The 15,490-nt window shown below is 40.4% G+C and overlaps 2 protein-coding genes across 2 annotated transcripts in view; one reads left to right on the forward strand and one right to left on the reverse strand.

Annotated features, from left to right (window-relative positions):
- The first annotated feature begins 531 nt into the window (after nt 1-531).
- LOC118314493 (sia-alpha-2,3-Gal-beta-1,4-GlcNAc-R:alpha 2,8-sialyltransferase-like) lies at nt 532-9,987 on the forward strand. The gene is made up of 4 exons (XM_035640989.2): nt 532-1,216; nt 2,730-2,852; nt 4,012-4,569; nt 5,380-9,987. The coding sequence occupies exons 1-4, from the start codon at nt 1,059-1,061 to the stop codon at nt 5,663-5,665; spliced, it is 1,125 nt and encodes a 374-aa protein (XP_035496882.1). The 5' UTR covers nt 532-1,058; the 3' UTR covers nt 5,666-9,987.
- LOC118314494 (ras-related protein Rab-27B-like) overlaps nt 9,642-15,490 on the reverse strand; it is a 6,835-nt gene continuing 986 nt past the window's right edge. The window contains exons 2-6 of the mRNA XM_035640990.2: nt 14,291-14,461; nt 14,040-14,125; nt 12,771-12,874; nt 12,472-12,595; nt 9,642-10,930 (exon numbers count right to left, since the gene is read on the reverse strand). Coding sequence (XP_035496883.2) covers nt 10,741-10,930; nt 12,472-12,595; nt 12,771-12,874; nt 14,040-14,125; nt 14,291-14,443 — 657 coding nt within the window. The 5' untranslated portion in view covers nt 14,444-14,461 and the 3' untranslated portion in view covers nt 9,642-10,740. The remainder of the gene's footprint in view (nt 10,931-12,471; nt 12,596-12,770; nt 12,875-14,039; nt 14,126-14,290; nt 14,462-15,490) is intronic.

Here is a 15,490-nt window from a genome sequence, read left to right on the forward strand (position 1 = left end):
TATAAAGATTTCCAATTTCCTGTTCTAAAGCCTCATCCAATCTCTCCATTTCTATCCCGTGCCATTTATTATTGCACAAGCTTTCCCATTATGCTGAGAGCTGCAGAGAAGCCTGGCTTTAGTGTGTGTGTGTGTGTCTGAGTGTGTGTGTGTGTGTGTGTGTGTGTGTGTGTGTTTGTGTGTGTGTGTCTGAGTGTGTGTGTGTGTGTGTCTGATTCTGTCACAGAGTACCTTTGGGGACAATGTCAGACTGATAAACTGGGAACTTGAATCTCGGGGCAATGTTTAAAGTTAGAGGTCTTCGGGAAATGGATCAAAAAAAGTCCCTAAAGATGACATATTATATAACAACGTCATATTTCTGTCTAAATCTGCGTTTGGAGACAGATTTAACTGAGTGTGTGTGTGTGTGTGTGTGTGTGTGTGTGTGTGTGCGTGTGTATGTGTGTATGTGTGTGTGTTTTTCTGTGTTTCTGTGTGTGTTTCTGTGTGTGTGTGTGTGAGAGAGAGAGAGAGAGAGAGAGAGAGAGAGTTGTGTGGAGGGGGTGGTGCTGATGCTGCCGGTTGCGCTGGGTGCTGGTGGATGAGGCTCGTCTCTCAGCCTGCTGTGGCCGGATGCGTTCTCACGCGTGTCTGCTCCATCTCCTTGACTAGACCGGGAGCAGCAGCAGTCCAGTCGGGGAGCGAGAGTGCACCGGGCCGCGCCATCGTCGCCACGCAAGCCTTCCACCAGCAGCCGTCCATTTTACACGAGCGCATGAGCCGATGAGCGCCAGTGTGCGTGTGTCTGTATCTCGCGGGCGGCGGGCAGCAGCAGCATCTTCATCGTCATCTTCATCTTCATCATCATCAGCAGCAGCAGCAGCAGCAGCATCTTCATCCTCATCTTCATCATCAGCAACAGCAGCATCTTCATCTTCATCTTCATCAGCAGCAGCAGCAGCATCTTCATCTTCATCTTCATCATCAGCAGCAGCAGCAGTGTGCAGCCCCGGCGATGACAGCATAGGCCAACGCCTCGCTGCAGCCCCACACAGGGGAATGAAAACGCTCCCAAGATGGTCCGCATCGCCAAGGCCCTGGGGCTGGTTATCCTGTGCGTCGCCGTGCTCATACTGTCGCTCATCAGCTATGTGTCCCTGAGGAAGGACAGCCTCTTCGGCTCCTCCAAATACACCATGGGAGGCCCGAGGATCATGTTCCACGCAGGATTTCGGTGAGTGATCTTCTTCTTCTTTTTCCCTTGTCTTCCTCAACGGAGGGTTTGCAGGTTGTTGGTGAGATCCCCAGACCAGTGTGAACATGCAGCAGCCCTGTGAACTGACAGGCGTGTGTGGCCCAGCATGTCTGAGATTCGACCTGGATCTGATACACATGCAGCACTTTCCCCAAATCTGGGCCAAATCTTGGTATTTTTTTCACATGAGCTGGTGGTGGAGCCCTGCAGCTGCTTGGCCTGAGCACAGACTGTGTAAAGATGCTCTTGAATAAATTGGGATTTTATAAATACAGCGATATCACAGCATACCCACTACAGTGACCCAATCCAGTTGTTGTGGCTTAAACGACACTGGTGTAAAGTAACAAAGTACTATTCTTCTTGTTATTCTACTTAATACTTCTAAGGGAATGTTTTATTCAACAAGCTACTACATTTATCTTTATTCTTCAAACACACACACACACACACACATATATATACTTATTAGATATTCAACAAGTCAATATTTATAAATGATGATGCCATGTTGGAAATCAAACTAGTTGATTGACAGACATTGAAGTGGCAAATATTAATAGGCACAGATGGTTCGAAGACCAAGACTTTAAATGTATAAAAACTTGTGAGGCACCGTGCTTAAGTAACAATTCTAAGGTACTTAATGATAAATTATTAGTAATAAATTATGATAATTCATTATAAAGAGGATGCCTTTTATTTTTTAGTACTTCAGTATGTTGCGATACAAATTCAGTACTTCTACTTTCCCTAAGTAAAAAAGTAAAATGTGTAATATTTACTTTACACTGTGCTATTGCTACTTCGTTTTTTCTTTTCTTTATCTTTTATTAACTTTCTCAAACAAACAGGAAATAAATGTTTGACCCACTTTTGGTCCGACAAGCTCACTGATTCCGGGAAATTCAGGGAAATTCACAGAAGTACACATGCAGTTTATGAAGTACTTAAAATTAGCCCCACCTCGCCAGCAGCAACATTAACGTCATGAACACATTGACGCAACAACAATTAGAATACTGTTCTTTTAGTACTTAAAGTATTTGATCATGCTAATCTGTGAAAAAAGTGAAATAGTTGAATGGATGACTGTGATGTTCATGAAACAGTACTTCTTTCATCACTGCATATACAAAAGTACAAAACAGAGGCTTAATGCAATTTTTATGCTGATAATTCGATTTTGTATGCATGAATTTCACTTTTAACCGATTTTGCTCTACACTGTGATGCTGCTGCTTTTACTTGTGTACTTTGACAAGATGTTGTCATTCGTTTCCTATTTGAAATAAAATCCCATAATAACCATTAATAGAATAATAACAACAATAATTATAGAGTGGGTCCCACTTTCAAAAAAAACTCTCTTTTACTAACTGACTGGTGTTAATCCTTTCTATTTGGTAATGATGCTACTGAAAGATGTTGGTCATTCATATTTTAATATGTCCATATATATATATATTGAACACATTGTTGTTGTTTTCAGGTCTCAGTTCGCCATGAATTTTCTGGATCCATCCTTCATCCCCTTAACCAATGCCCTCAATGAAGAGCTTCAAGGAAAATCGTCCAAATGGAAGTTCAACAAGACTGCCTTTTCTCAACAGAGGCAAGCACTTTTCAGTTCTTTACTATTTTATACCGTAACTGTAGGGAAGGTTCAGGGTTTCTATTGTGAAAAGACTCATCACACCAAAACCTCTGAAGACAGAAGAGACATCAGTTCAGTTTTCACAACCATGAAGGCGAATAAAAAATAACCAATGTAGAAAGACTAGAATAATTAAATTGGCTGTGCAACAATTAGTCAATCGACTATTTTAAAGTTTAATGATCAATTGTTTCTTAAACCTTCTTTTCTGATTCCAGCTTCTCGCATGTGAGGTCTGAGCTGAAATCTTTGGGTTCTGGACTGTTTGTTATACAGAACAAGACATGTGAAGACGTTGATTCTGATCTTTTATAGACAAACGAAATAATCAAATTAATAGAGAAATAACTGGCATATTAGTGTATACTGACAATTTGTTATTTTGCGGCCATAATGAATAATTCATCCAGTGTAAAGTCATCAAATATTAATAAATTTGGTTGTGTGCTCATTTAAACCGAGGCATGACTTGAGCCGGAGACTGTGTCCTGCCCTTTTTATGACTTTTTCAACATTTACATATCATCAGTTACAGTGCTTAAAGTTTTTCCGCTGCTGGGTTTATAATTTTGTCACTTAATACCTACTTAATTCTACTAAAATTAGAAATTGTCCATAATGCCGTTAAAATCTTGACAAAATTGGTATTAAACTGTTGCATTAAGCTGTTTGTTAAATGTTAAATGTATAATAGGAAATCAATAATTAGGGATGAATTATTTTGATTATTGATAAATCCACCAGCTATCTTAATAATTAATCAACCAATAGTTTGGTTGTTGTTTTTTGGATGCCCATCATATTTTCCGAGAGCCCATGATGACATCTTCGTATTACTAGTTTTGAAACCCAACATATTCAATTTGTTGTTCTATAAAACAGAGAAAATCGGCTATCAAACTAGCTGTTGAGCAAATTTTCTATGGATCAACTAATTTGCTCAGTAACAACTGCACAGTAAGTGATGGTTACGAAATTCTGCAGCAAATTAGATTGTTTGTTCAGATTGTCACTTGTTTTCATAGTCAATAAAACAGGGCCATGAATACATACATATAAAACTCCATCTCCTGTCTCTGTCCGTAACAGCATTAAAGTGTTTTTATTTCTTTTTTAGGAAAGATATCTTCAGCTACATCGACATTCCCAAAAACTTCTCCCTCACAAAGAACAGTGTACGTGTCGGACAGCTCATGCACTTTGACTACTCCAGCCACAAGTATGTCTTCTCCATCAGCAACAACCTAAAGTCCCTGCTCCCGGACATCTCTCCCATCCTCAACAAGCACTACAGCGTGTGCGCTGTGGTGGGAAACAGCGGCATCCTGACAGGAAGTCACTGCGGCCCGGAAATTGACCAGGCTGACTTCGTCTTCCGCTGCAACTTCGCCCCCACGGAGGTCTACTCCAAGGATGTTGGCAGGAAGACCAACCTGACCACCTTCAACCCCAGCATCCTGGAGAGGTACTACAACAACCTGCTGACCATTCAAGACAGGAATAACTTCTTCCTCAGCCTGAAGAAGCTGGAGGAAGCCATCCTGTGGATCCCTGCCTTCTTCCTCCATACCTCGGCCACGGTGACCAGGACCCTGGTGGACTTCTTTGTGGAGCACAAGGGCCAACTGAAGGTCAAACTGGCCTGGCCAGGAAACATCATGCACGATGTCAACAAGTGAGAGCATTGATCCGATCGAGCATTTGTGCACAACGGTAGTCGCATGGGAATCTTAAGCAGGGCCGTAGCTGCGATGTCATTAAGGACACAGAAGCCATTGGCACATTGTGGGGAATTTGAGTGCTTTAGCAGCTCAGGGGACTAGGACTGGGTGTCAGTATTAGTTTCCAATACTCAGTGAATCAGAAAGAAAACAGCACTGATTAAAACAAGCATCTAAAAAAGTATATTTTTTAAGATAGACAGCAACACCTATTTATGGACATGTCAGCATTTTATTCCTGGCAGTTTTGATAATACAACATTTAGATGTCAATAGTGGCTCATATATTAGATGCAATTAAATCTTCATTAACTAGTTTTGTTTTGGGTAACTTGAGGGCCATTACCTTTTAAGATCCGATTTGGCACCGACTTGTGGCAGCATGGTGGTACAGTCGTAAAAAAAAACAACTAGAACAATAACCTGAAAGAAAAAGACTCTGTAGGTTGAACTGCACATTTTGGTGATAATTATCGCTGAACAATGTAATCTGATCAGTTGTTGACATAGAAGCGTTGATTTAGCACCATTTGTGCTTGGATGACTACATTAACTACATTTCACAGATCTGAAAATGGGTTTTAAAAAGCGTTAAGGCTACAAAAAGGACGTGTAACCCAATTTCTTAACAATAAGTCTATTAAAAAAGCAGAGAATTGGTTGCTCAATATTGTTACTTAACTTTAAATCGGACGCTATTGCAATTGCATCATCAACAATTTCTTCTTTTGTCCAACTAACTAACTTACTCTTTTCCCCCACAGATACTGGAAGACTAAGAACCTCTCCCCCAAACGCCTCAGCACTGGAATCCTCATGTACACGCTGGCTTACGCCATGTGCGACGAGATCCACCTCTACGGCTTCTGGCCCTTCGGCTGGGACCCCAACACGGGCAAAGACCTGCCGTACCACTACTACGACAAGAAAGGCACCAAGTTCACCACCAAGTGGCAGGAGACCCACCAGCTCCCCAGCGAGTTCAAGCTGCTCTACAAGCTGCACAGGGAGGGCGTGACCAAACTCAGCCTGACACACTGCGCCGCTTAGACGAAGTGCAGGGCGGTTTACAGAGAGGAGCCCAGAGGCGAATGACCCCGATGCATCGGCCCAATTTCAAACTTCTGTTGTGTCCCACAATGCATGATAAGTGTCGAGGCAACTTATGACACCTTCGGTCTACAAAGACGCGCATCCCCAATCCCGCTGTGTTTTCACATGACGATGCCAGACTCACTCGGGGTGATGTATCACAGACTCATTCGGTGTGTCGTTGTGCTCAGTACAGTAAGGATTTTTTTCTTTCTTCACGCTGCTCACTTGCCCCTCATCACTCTCGTCTGCATGTATGCTGGCCGTGGCTGAGCAGCTGGAAAAGAACAGATGTCTTTTTTAACCGGAGTCCGCAGGGGATTCATCTGTAGAAACAGAAACGGTCATATCTTCCAGATCCAGTTTATTACAGTATTGATTGATTAATCGCCTTTTGCAACAGTATACTGATTCTGAAAATCAATACACTGAAATCACTGCCTAATCTCAGGGAAGGAGTTAGATCAGTGTTTTTTTGTAATCAGATTCAACGCCTCAGAGAGGTGCAGTTCCTGTTTTCAGGCCTTTTCCCCCCATGAGGTGTGAAGATGGTATTTGTTTACAAGACTCCACACAAACACACACGCACGTGCGAACACACACATACACACACACACACACACACACACACACACACACACACATATATATATATATTTATACAAACATTATATATATCTGTGTGTCTTTTATTCTCTGTAGACAGTTTGAACGTCCACACCAATTTTTGGAATAATATTCAACATTCCAACAAAAAGCCATAAAATTCACGGACAGAAATGTTGATTGACGTTAACCTACATTAGGTTATGAGACTTAAGATTTTGAGATTTGAAAGATCTCCTGACGGGACAAAAGAAATCGACAGCCGAGCTAGCGGTTACATTTGAAGTCATAGCTTCGATTTTCCGACAAATAAATACGTGGCAACCATTGACAAACACGATGTCAAATAACAACATTTACTTAATGTTCCGAAGGTATTTCCAAAATCCAGCACAATTTCTTTTTTTTTTAAATCAACCTGTCTCCCAAGTTGCTGCTATATTTCCTGTCCAGTTAGTCAGAAATGATCCATCTCCATATATCACTTTGTTGGAAAGTGTTAAAATAGTAGCAAGTGATAGTGATGATGAAAATTGCAGCTGCCAGTGTGGCTCATGTTTCGAGAATTTAACGAGGACATTTCTTGAGTCTTTGGCGTAACCTTCCAGACGACAGCGGGTTCCTTTAGACAAAACCTGCGTCTGTTAAAGCCACAAACCAGGGGCCAAGGTTGTACTTACTGGCTATTCATGGAATTCCTTCCTCAGTTTTTTGTTTCAAGTCTTTCCAGAATTCAAGTGAACTCGTAGCTGTTTTCAGACTAGTGTGTTACTGAATCAGGTTGCGACTTCGTGGCGATGACAAGAATTCAGGGAGTCACTGCTCCTGTCCATCAAATCAACACGTCCCACAGCAACAAAATTGTCGCGCGTGTTTTGTTTTTTTTGTACGGATTATAAAAAAAATCACCTGAGCTAACTAGCTCCTGGCTCCAGCTTTATCCTGAATGTACAGACATCAGATTGGTATCGATTTTCTCAAATAACCTCGGATAAAGAAAACAGAGACGTGTTTTTGACCCTTTAAAACACAATATCTTGAGACTTAAAGACTTCAATAATGCAACAAAGCAATAGAACTTCCAAATGCAAACAAAGGTGTTTGTAAATAGGTATGGATGTTTTATCTAGATATGAATACATAGAGAAAAATGTTGTAGAGTTAATAGTATTTTCTGCAGTGTAACTGGCAAATCCGACTATGTTGAAACTGGCTGCTTTGGCCATTTAGTGTAATGTTAACTGACATTTTTGTAATTTGAGCTACAGCGTTTTCCCTTTTTTTAAAAAAAATATAATTTCAAATTTCCCAAGTTTACATTATTGAACAGTGTGATGACAGAACCAAATTGTCAATATCATCTGTTTTGCTCTTCAGTCTAAACAGGTCATATACTGTATATTTAAGCAAATTCTAACAGTTACACCTGGTAGTTAAGTGGGTGTTCACGGGGGCTAGTTCTTTGTGGTGTTTTAATTTAGTGGTCCGTCAGTAAACACCTGTGAAGTTTTGAAACCTCATCCTGTGATCTTGTGACCTTAAATCACTGCGCTAGCGTGAAGAGGTATGTCTGAGGCTGACGACGCCGTACCAACAAGGTGACAGGAACGAGCTCGTTCATCGGTTCACCGCTTGAGCACGCGCATTGTCCTGGAATTCCAAAGATGTCAGGCGATGACGTAATATCTCGTGTATTTCCTTTTGATTTTACACCTATGGCTGTGGTTAGAGTCAGGCTAAATGCAGACTTCTTTTCGAACCTATCAAAATGAACAATACATTGGTTTTCAGAACAAATAATCGCCATTGTCAAACTAATTATCGCTCCTCGCTTCCTCCGCTTTCCCACCACATTTTAATATCTGCCACTGTCAGAGGAGAGGGAGAACTCCGGAGCAGAAGGTGCCAATATTACACCTACTGTATAACGCTGGTTGTCAACCGCCATTAAAAAAAACGACAAAGGAGAGTGTACAGCCCAACACGTTGCCATCTCTCATCGTGTTGTGGCCCTACAAGCCGGCCTCAACCAGAGCTCAAAAACAAATTGGGAAACACTATTTTTGACAGTTTCTTCAATTATTTGCCACCAACCGATGTTGAGGTTTACGACTATTTCAATTACAACAATAATACACTATTTAATATTGAGCTCTTGGCTATATTAATTCATTTGACAACAAATGGATTGTCACTAACTGCATCTTGTAAAAAGCATGTGCCATTTAAGCGACATTGCATGTGAGGCACTAACGAAATGTTTGAGGCTAGTTTTATACAAAAACCTTTTTGATGCTTGTTTTGAAGGTAAAATTCAGTTCTTTGCTATTGTTTGTATTCCTGATGGTGTGTTGAAATATCACCAGTGTCCGTTTGTATGACAGACATTTGAAGGCTGGAAAAAAAAATATGAAACCTACTCGCTATATTCCACATGGGACCAAACCTCTACAGATCAACTTTAAGAATGAACAGCTTTATTTTTTATAAGTGTAGATAATCTTGGGTTCTCAGAAACAGTCCGGCCCATCGCACCAGACGGAGGCAGACTGGTGTCGCTGGGGTCGAGGATGACTGGGCTCGAACAGTGAAAGCTCGGCCACATGACCGTCTCATGGCTCTGCGACATGCTCCTGATCCTTGTTGAAAATTCTGGCTCCAGCTTAGCTTTTAACCCACAGAGCAATGCAGTCATTGACACTTGTGGGGATGTAGCGCGTGCTTTCGTGCTCATTCAGATGTGGCGTGGCGGGGATTTGCCCGCCATCCTGTTCCACTCAAAGCATCTTTTTGTCCATCTCCTTAGGCAAGAGGAACATTTCAGACAGGAAGCGTCTGTGTCTCTTCTCTGACTCACAGTGTCGTCACCGCCACAGCCATGAAAAAAACACATATCGGATTAAAAAAAGACATGAATAGCAGAATTTAGGCCCATTTAATTGATGTCATAGTACAACCGTGTTTCGTTGGGACACCAAAGACCATGTGTTTGAACAACTGACACCAAGAATTATTAGAGAACATGTTGATTATTCCTTGTGACACAAAAATGATTTTTTTGTTTTTTACGTGTTGGAATTTATTTGTGACTTCATGAATGTCCTGTTGTAGTTTGACTTGTTTGAAAAAGCCACTGCCGCTGACATGAATGCTGGACATTTTCCCTTCTCCAAAAAGTTTCTCTTGATTTGCAAGATCGATGTGTAGAAGGGGGTGTAGACGATAATGATACTAACAAAGGCTGTGGGGATAGTTATTCCAGTCGGAACAACAGTATAGCTTTATGCGTGTGGCATTCAAAATGACCAGACGGTGACGTACATAATCGTAACATAAATTGTCTTTATTCCAAATGCAGCACTATACAGGACTCATTTTCAACCACCCTCTAACATTCTCGTAGTTGTGTTTCGATCTGCATGGCAACTTTGTTCCATAATGCATAAAAAAGCTTGGCTGCGTAGGTACATGTCGTATAAAAGTCAGAAATCATGTAAGGGACTGTGCTATATCTTGGTTGTTCAAACAAAAACAATCATTCATATAAGAAATGTAACCATGTCTTGAATGTTTCTCGATTATACATGTACTCCATGGTAAATATACATTATGTGCCTGCATACTCCTCCCATCAATGCCTCAATGTGTCAAATAAAAAAAGTATTTTTCTCTGATATGACTCATTTGAAGATGATTTTTTTTTCACGTCCACAAGGTGTCTAATAACAGGGTTTCTGCAGGGTTCACAGAGTTAAACGTGACTTTTTAATTCCTTTTTAACACCACACAGTCAAACCAGTAGAGAAAAGATGGCCTGAAATTATTCATCCTAATATCACACTGTGATTCCCCGGCAGATTATAATAATAATTACAATGATATTCACAATTCATTAATGCAACCTGGATAGACAGCATAACACAGATGAGTTAACCAATTACAAATCATAAAATCATTCACATTTTATAAATGACAATACCTGCCAATAATATATGGTAGGTGGTAGAAAATATTCAAGACCTTTGTGACAGAATTTTGAAGACTTCTTATAACCTTCTAACACCTTTTTCTTTTTTAGTGGAAACTGAAAGATACCCTGCTAAAAGATCCCAGTTTTATATTCAGTTACAATAAAACAGTTTTGTACTCCCCTCCTTGCTCTTTTTACTTACTAATGCTGTGAATACGTAATATTACAGACAGCAAATAAAAAGAAAGGATTCACACTGTAATGACAATATTCCTTTAAGTGAACTTGACTATTTTTCATAGAATGGATCATATTTTAGCGGAATTTAAAAACCCATCTTCTGCCTCACCTATAGCAGACACCTTAGTCACGCTCCATAAAACAGTAGCATCTGAAACTGCAGTGTCACTCGGGGGGCAGCAGTGAAAACAGAGGCCGCTGGTGGTGGTGGTTGAGATCAGCAGGCACACGTTCTCCTGACAGGAGCCTCCTCCACGTTGAGGCCGGCGGTGGCGCTGCCGTTGGGTTCAGAGCTCGGGCCTCTGTACGTGCTCTGCTCCATCCTCTTCATCACCAGGTCCAGCAGGGTGGTCACCGCCTGGTCCACGTCAACACCTGTCATTGCGCTTGTCTCAAAGTAAGGGATGCTGTGGAGATCGGAGAGGAGGCAATTGAGGCAGCGTTGGAGGAAGCATCCGCATCCTCCACTTGAGTAAAAGTTGTAATACCTGACTGAAAAGCAAAAAACATCCCATCCACTTTCATACCATAATAAACCATTTGATCATTACATTAATTTAAAAATATTTAGGACTTTACTGTTGTAGAAGTTAGAGTGGAGCTGATTTCTAACCATTTTGTACAGTCCAGTAACTAATTATAAAATTTTATTATGAATCAAACTGTCAAATTTGATCCAAAAAAAAATCACAGAAGTGATGTACAGCACTTGGTCAAACTCCAAACGCTACAAAGGCAGGAAATGGACCAGAACATTAAAACATTAGCTGACACTTAGTGACGAGATTGGGTCTGTAAGTGTCATTCAAATGTTTTTTACTTAATAATCCCAAAAAAATATTTATAAGAAAAAGAAAAAAAGGAAATTACAAATGTAATTTCTAGCAACATTTTGAAAAAACGCAATAGATGAGGCCGGAAAAATCTGTTAAAGGACAAAATTGGTCTGTTAGTCTGTAAGTTATGACACATTAAACTAATTTATCTCAGTTAATGTTACAAGGAGTTCACTGGATATTAATATACACTTACATTTATTGCTTATTATAACTAATCCGGGTTTGTTAAGACTGTGTTGGGGAAAATATGTTATATGTGAGCGAAGAATGTACGTTTTTTCGTCTTCTTCTTTTTTGAAATGAAATAACGTAACATGATATGTTGCATTATCTACTGCCAATGTATGAGTTGCAATACACTGCCAACCATCCTGACTCAGTGAACGATCGTCACTTCATGTGCACCTCGTGAATTAAACTTGATTGATCTACACACTGGCGAAGCAGACCCAGTTCCCAGAGAATATTAGAGATTAATGAGATTTATTTTTATGACCTTGTTGCTGAATCACCTGATCCAAGATCACAGCAGTGTGGGTGAAAAGGGCTCACTAGTACCATCCTGTGGTGAAATGGTGACTGAGGCAAAGTAGGAACTGTGTGCAAACCAATTTTGGAGTTTCTGCAATGTTCACTAAATTAAGTCTAAGACTATTAAGAAGTATAAAATACCACATGTAACCACCTTTAATACCAGTCAATGAAGGAAAACCAATGGGGGCAATGAGGCATAGAACTTTACACATTTACATTAGAGTTCCCATATTTTCACAATGCACAGGTTCATTATTTTGGCATGGGAGTCTGCGAGAATAGAGTTAAATGTTGTAATGTTCAAAATACGCATTACATGTCTCAAACCATAGATTGTAGCATTGCCCCTTTTTCAACCATGGATGTACTATAGGATAAAAAATATGTTAATTATAATCAAAATCTGGGTAAATAAAACAAAAGACTTTTTAATATCTAAGGTGGCCAATGTCAACGCCTTTCAAGACCTGTCATAACCTGCAGATACTGATTAGTACGACATTATTTTACAGTGGGAGGCAAGTCAGGTGTTTGTGACTCAGATGAGGAACTGTAGTAAGTATGAGGAGCCTCACCCATATCTGTCTGCCAGATCTCTGGCCTGTCTGCCATGAACATCCCTCAAGTCTGGGAGATCTGCCTTGGTGCCCACCAACACAATATCCGGACTGTCGCAGTACGCGTTGGCCTGCAGCTGACCTGAGCCATGACAGAGGACGTCAATTCAAACTCATGTGACGCAAATAATGAACTTGCGTGAGTAAACTTGAAACTCAAGCTCAGAAAGTCCCTGAGTCACGTTTGTGAGGAGAGGAAACATTGATCTGAAAGAGTACTGAGCTGAAAGCAGAACTGGTGCTGAGGTGACACATACTCATCCAGTTCCGAACGTTGAGGAAACTTTGCTGATTGGTCAAGTCAAACATCAGCAGGAAGCCCATGGCATCTCGGAAGAAAGCTGTGGTGAGGCTGCGGAACCTGAAAACAGATGGAGGATGTTTATGAGTTTTAACCATGCCGGGGTTGCTCTGTCCACCATTTGCTCCAGACTGAAATATCTAGAAACTAACAAAGTACATTTGCTCAGGTAGTTTCAGTAAACTTCTGAGGTAATTGTAATTTACAGAATGATTGGTTTTTTTTCTTCATTACACTGATTTATCTTGAAAATAGTTACTTTTCAGATTAAGATTAAGATATAATAATCTACAGCATTATAGATTAAACCAGTGGTTTCTAAAGTTTTTTTGGCCTGTGATGTCCTTGGAGATCTACAGTCAGGTCCATAAGTATTTGGACAGCGACTGCCACAACGGATATGAAATGTAGCAATGAAGATGTGATCGAAGTGTTGACTTTCCGGTTCAATTCAAGGGGTTTAACAAAAGTATTGCATCAACCTTTTAGGAAGCACAATCGATTTAACACATAGTCCTTCCGTTTTCTGAGGCTCAGAAGTAATTGGACAACTGACTGACATGCAGTTTATTGGCCTGATGTGGCCCATCCCCTCATTATTGTGTGAATTTGTTCAATTACTTTTGAGCCGCTGAAAATGGCTGTAATTGGTTAATGCAATATTTCTGGAAAAAAACACTTGAATGAAAGCTAAAAGTCTACACTCCAATCACATCTTGAATGTTCACTGTCCAAATAGAAGAAAAAGGATATTAGGACTAAAAACTAAAATATACAAACATGTGGGGCATAACTTGTCGTGTATTTTAATATAACAGTTGAATTATACGTGTATTGATTTCTGACATTGATTCATGATTTATATAAAATTGTGAAAGAATCATATTGCCATGTTGAATAGGGGGTCAGGTCAACAGACAGGTTGAACTGGCCCCCGACAACATGTTCTGGGAAAGATTGATGTTCCAGCGTCCAAGATATTCATGCAAGATCGACTTCCTGAAGAACGGGACATTGAAGTCTTTTTACATTTTTCTGTCGCATGATAACACCCCTTGCCAGTCGTAAAATAAAAAGACGGGTTCCAGGGGAATGCAAATTGGAATAACAGCTGTTATTTTTGATATGTACCACTAGGAGTCGCCAAAGTAAGACATTCTCCACTCACATGGAGGGTTTATAATATAGACACGTCTATTGGGTGTGAACATGCGGTCGGATTTACCTCTCTTGTCCTGCTGTGTCCCAGAGCTGAAGGTGGACTTTGAAGTTCCTCTCGGTCAGCCCATCAGCGCCCGTCCCTGTGTACATCTAAACCAAACAACAAAACCATGATCATCCACCCAAACAGCAGCATTGCTTCACACTAAACCCCTTTACAAAGTAAAGGTAAAAGGTTTTTTTTTTCCAATTAATAAGTGATATGACAAATAGGGCCTTGTCTGCGTCCACCAGAACACAACAGGGATCACTCACCACTCTCTTTTCCCTGAAGTCAATACCCACTGTGGTGGTGAACTTGCGGTTGAACTTGTTGTCGGTGTACCTGTGGAGGAAGGTGGTCTTCCCCACCCCAGAGTCGCCGAGTGCCAGCAGCTTGATCAGATAGTCATATTCCCAGTCGGCCATCGTGCACGAGTGCTCAACCTGCCACAGAATTGAACTCACTGTACAATGCTTTGCAAACTGTACGAATTCAGGTTGTTAAGCTTATATATATATATATATATATATATATATATATATATATATATATATATATATATATATATATGGGTTAGTGCTATATAGGCTTACAGAGCCAGAGGGGATCCCTAATGACCCCCACTACATGTCTGTCTAATTTTCCCCCCAGGCACCCAGAAAACCACAAACACTCGACAGCAGAAATCATCAGTTGATTAATCAGTCAACTCGGAGAAATTAATCGGCAACCGTTTTGATTGTGAAATCGTTATTTTTTAAACAATATGTCAAAAATTGTTGCTGCTTGTTTCTGTGATATCAAACGTTGGGGTTCTTGGAAAAAAACAATGATTAACGTTCTAACTTGGCCCTTGGGGAATAATGATGCGCATTTCTTTTTTAGACAAAAATAAATAAATTATAAAACAAAAATAATTGTCCAACCAATTGAAAAGGAAAATGAATTGTTAGTTTCTGCCCAAGTCATATTCACATTACAGCAGTGAAACAATTGTCTTGCGTGTTTGGTGCATACTTCCACACTAATGTTGCTCACTATGAGATCACTATGGTTCAGACAGTCTCCATGTGGATATTTCACAAAGCGAAACAGACTGTCTTTGTCTTGTTTCCATATGAGGGTAATTTGTTGTTGTCCAGTTTGGGTAATTCAGAAAGACAACTAGGCAAATTAGTTTTGCGTATGTTAAAAATTAAAACTGGGACCATGAGGTAGAGTACACGTGATTGTTTTTTATGATACTTCAGTGTTGCTTGATGTCAACAAAATTGCCCTTAATCAAATTATGCCATAAATGATACGATGCTGGGGCCAGTTCGCCTGTGGGCAATCAAGCCTTACTTATTGGGAAAGAAAGGGGAAATTCTTCCACCTAAGCTGCAGTGTTTTTTTGTGCTTTTTTTCAAGGCGCAGGAGCATCACACAGGCATAGCGAGACGTCATAACTCCCTGCTCATTAGGCCCTGATC

This window comes from Scophthalmus maximus, chromosome 19 (assembly GCF_022379125.1).
Source record: "Scophthalmus maximus strain ysfricsl-2021 chromosome 19, ASM2237912v1, whole genome shotgun sequence".
NCBI lineage: Eukaryota > Metazoa > Chordata > Actinopteri > Pleuronectiformes > Scophthalmidae > Scophthalmus > Scophthalmus maximus.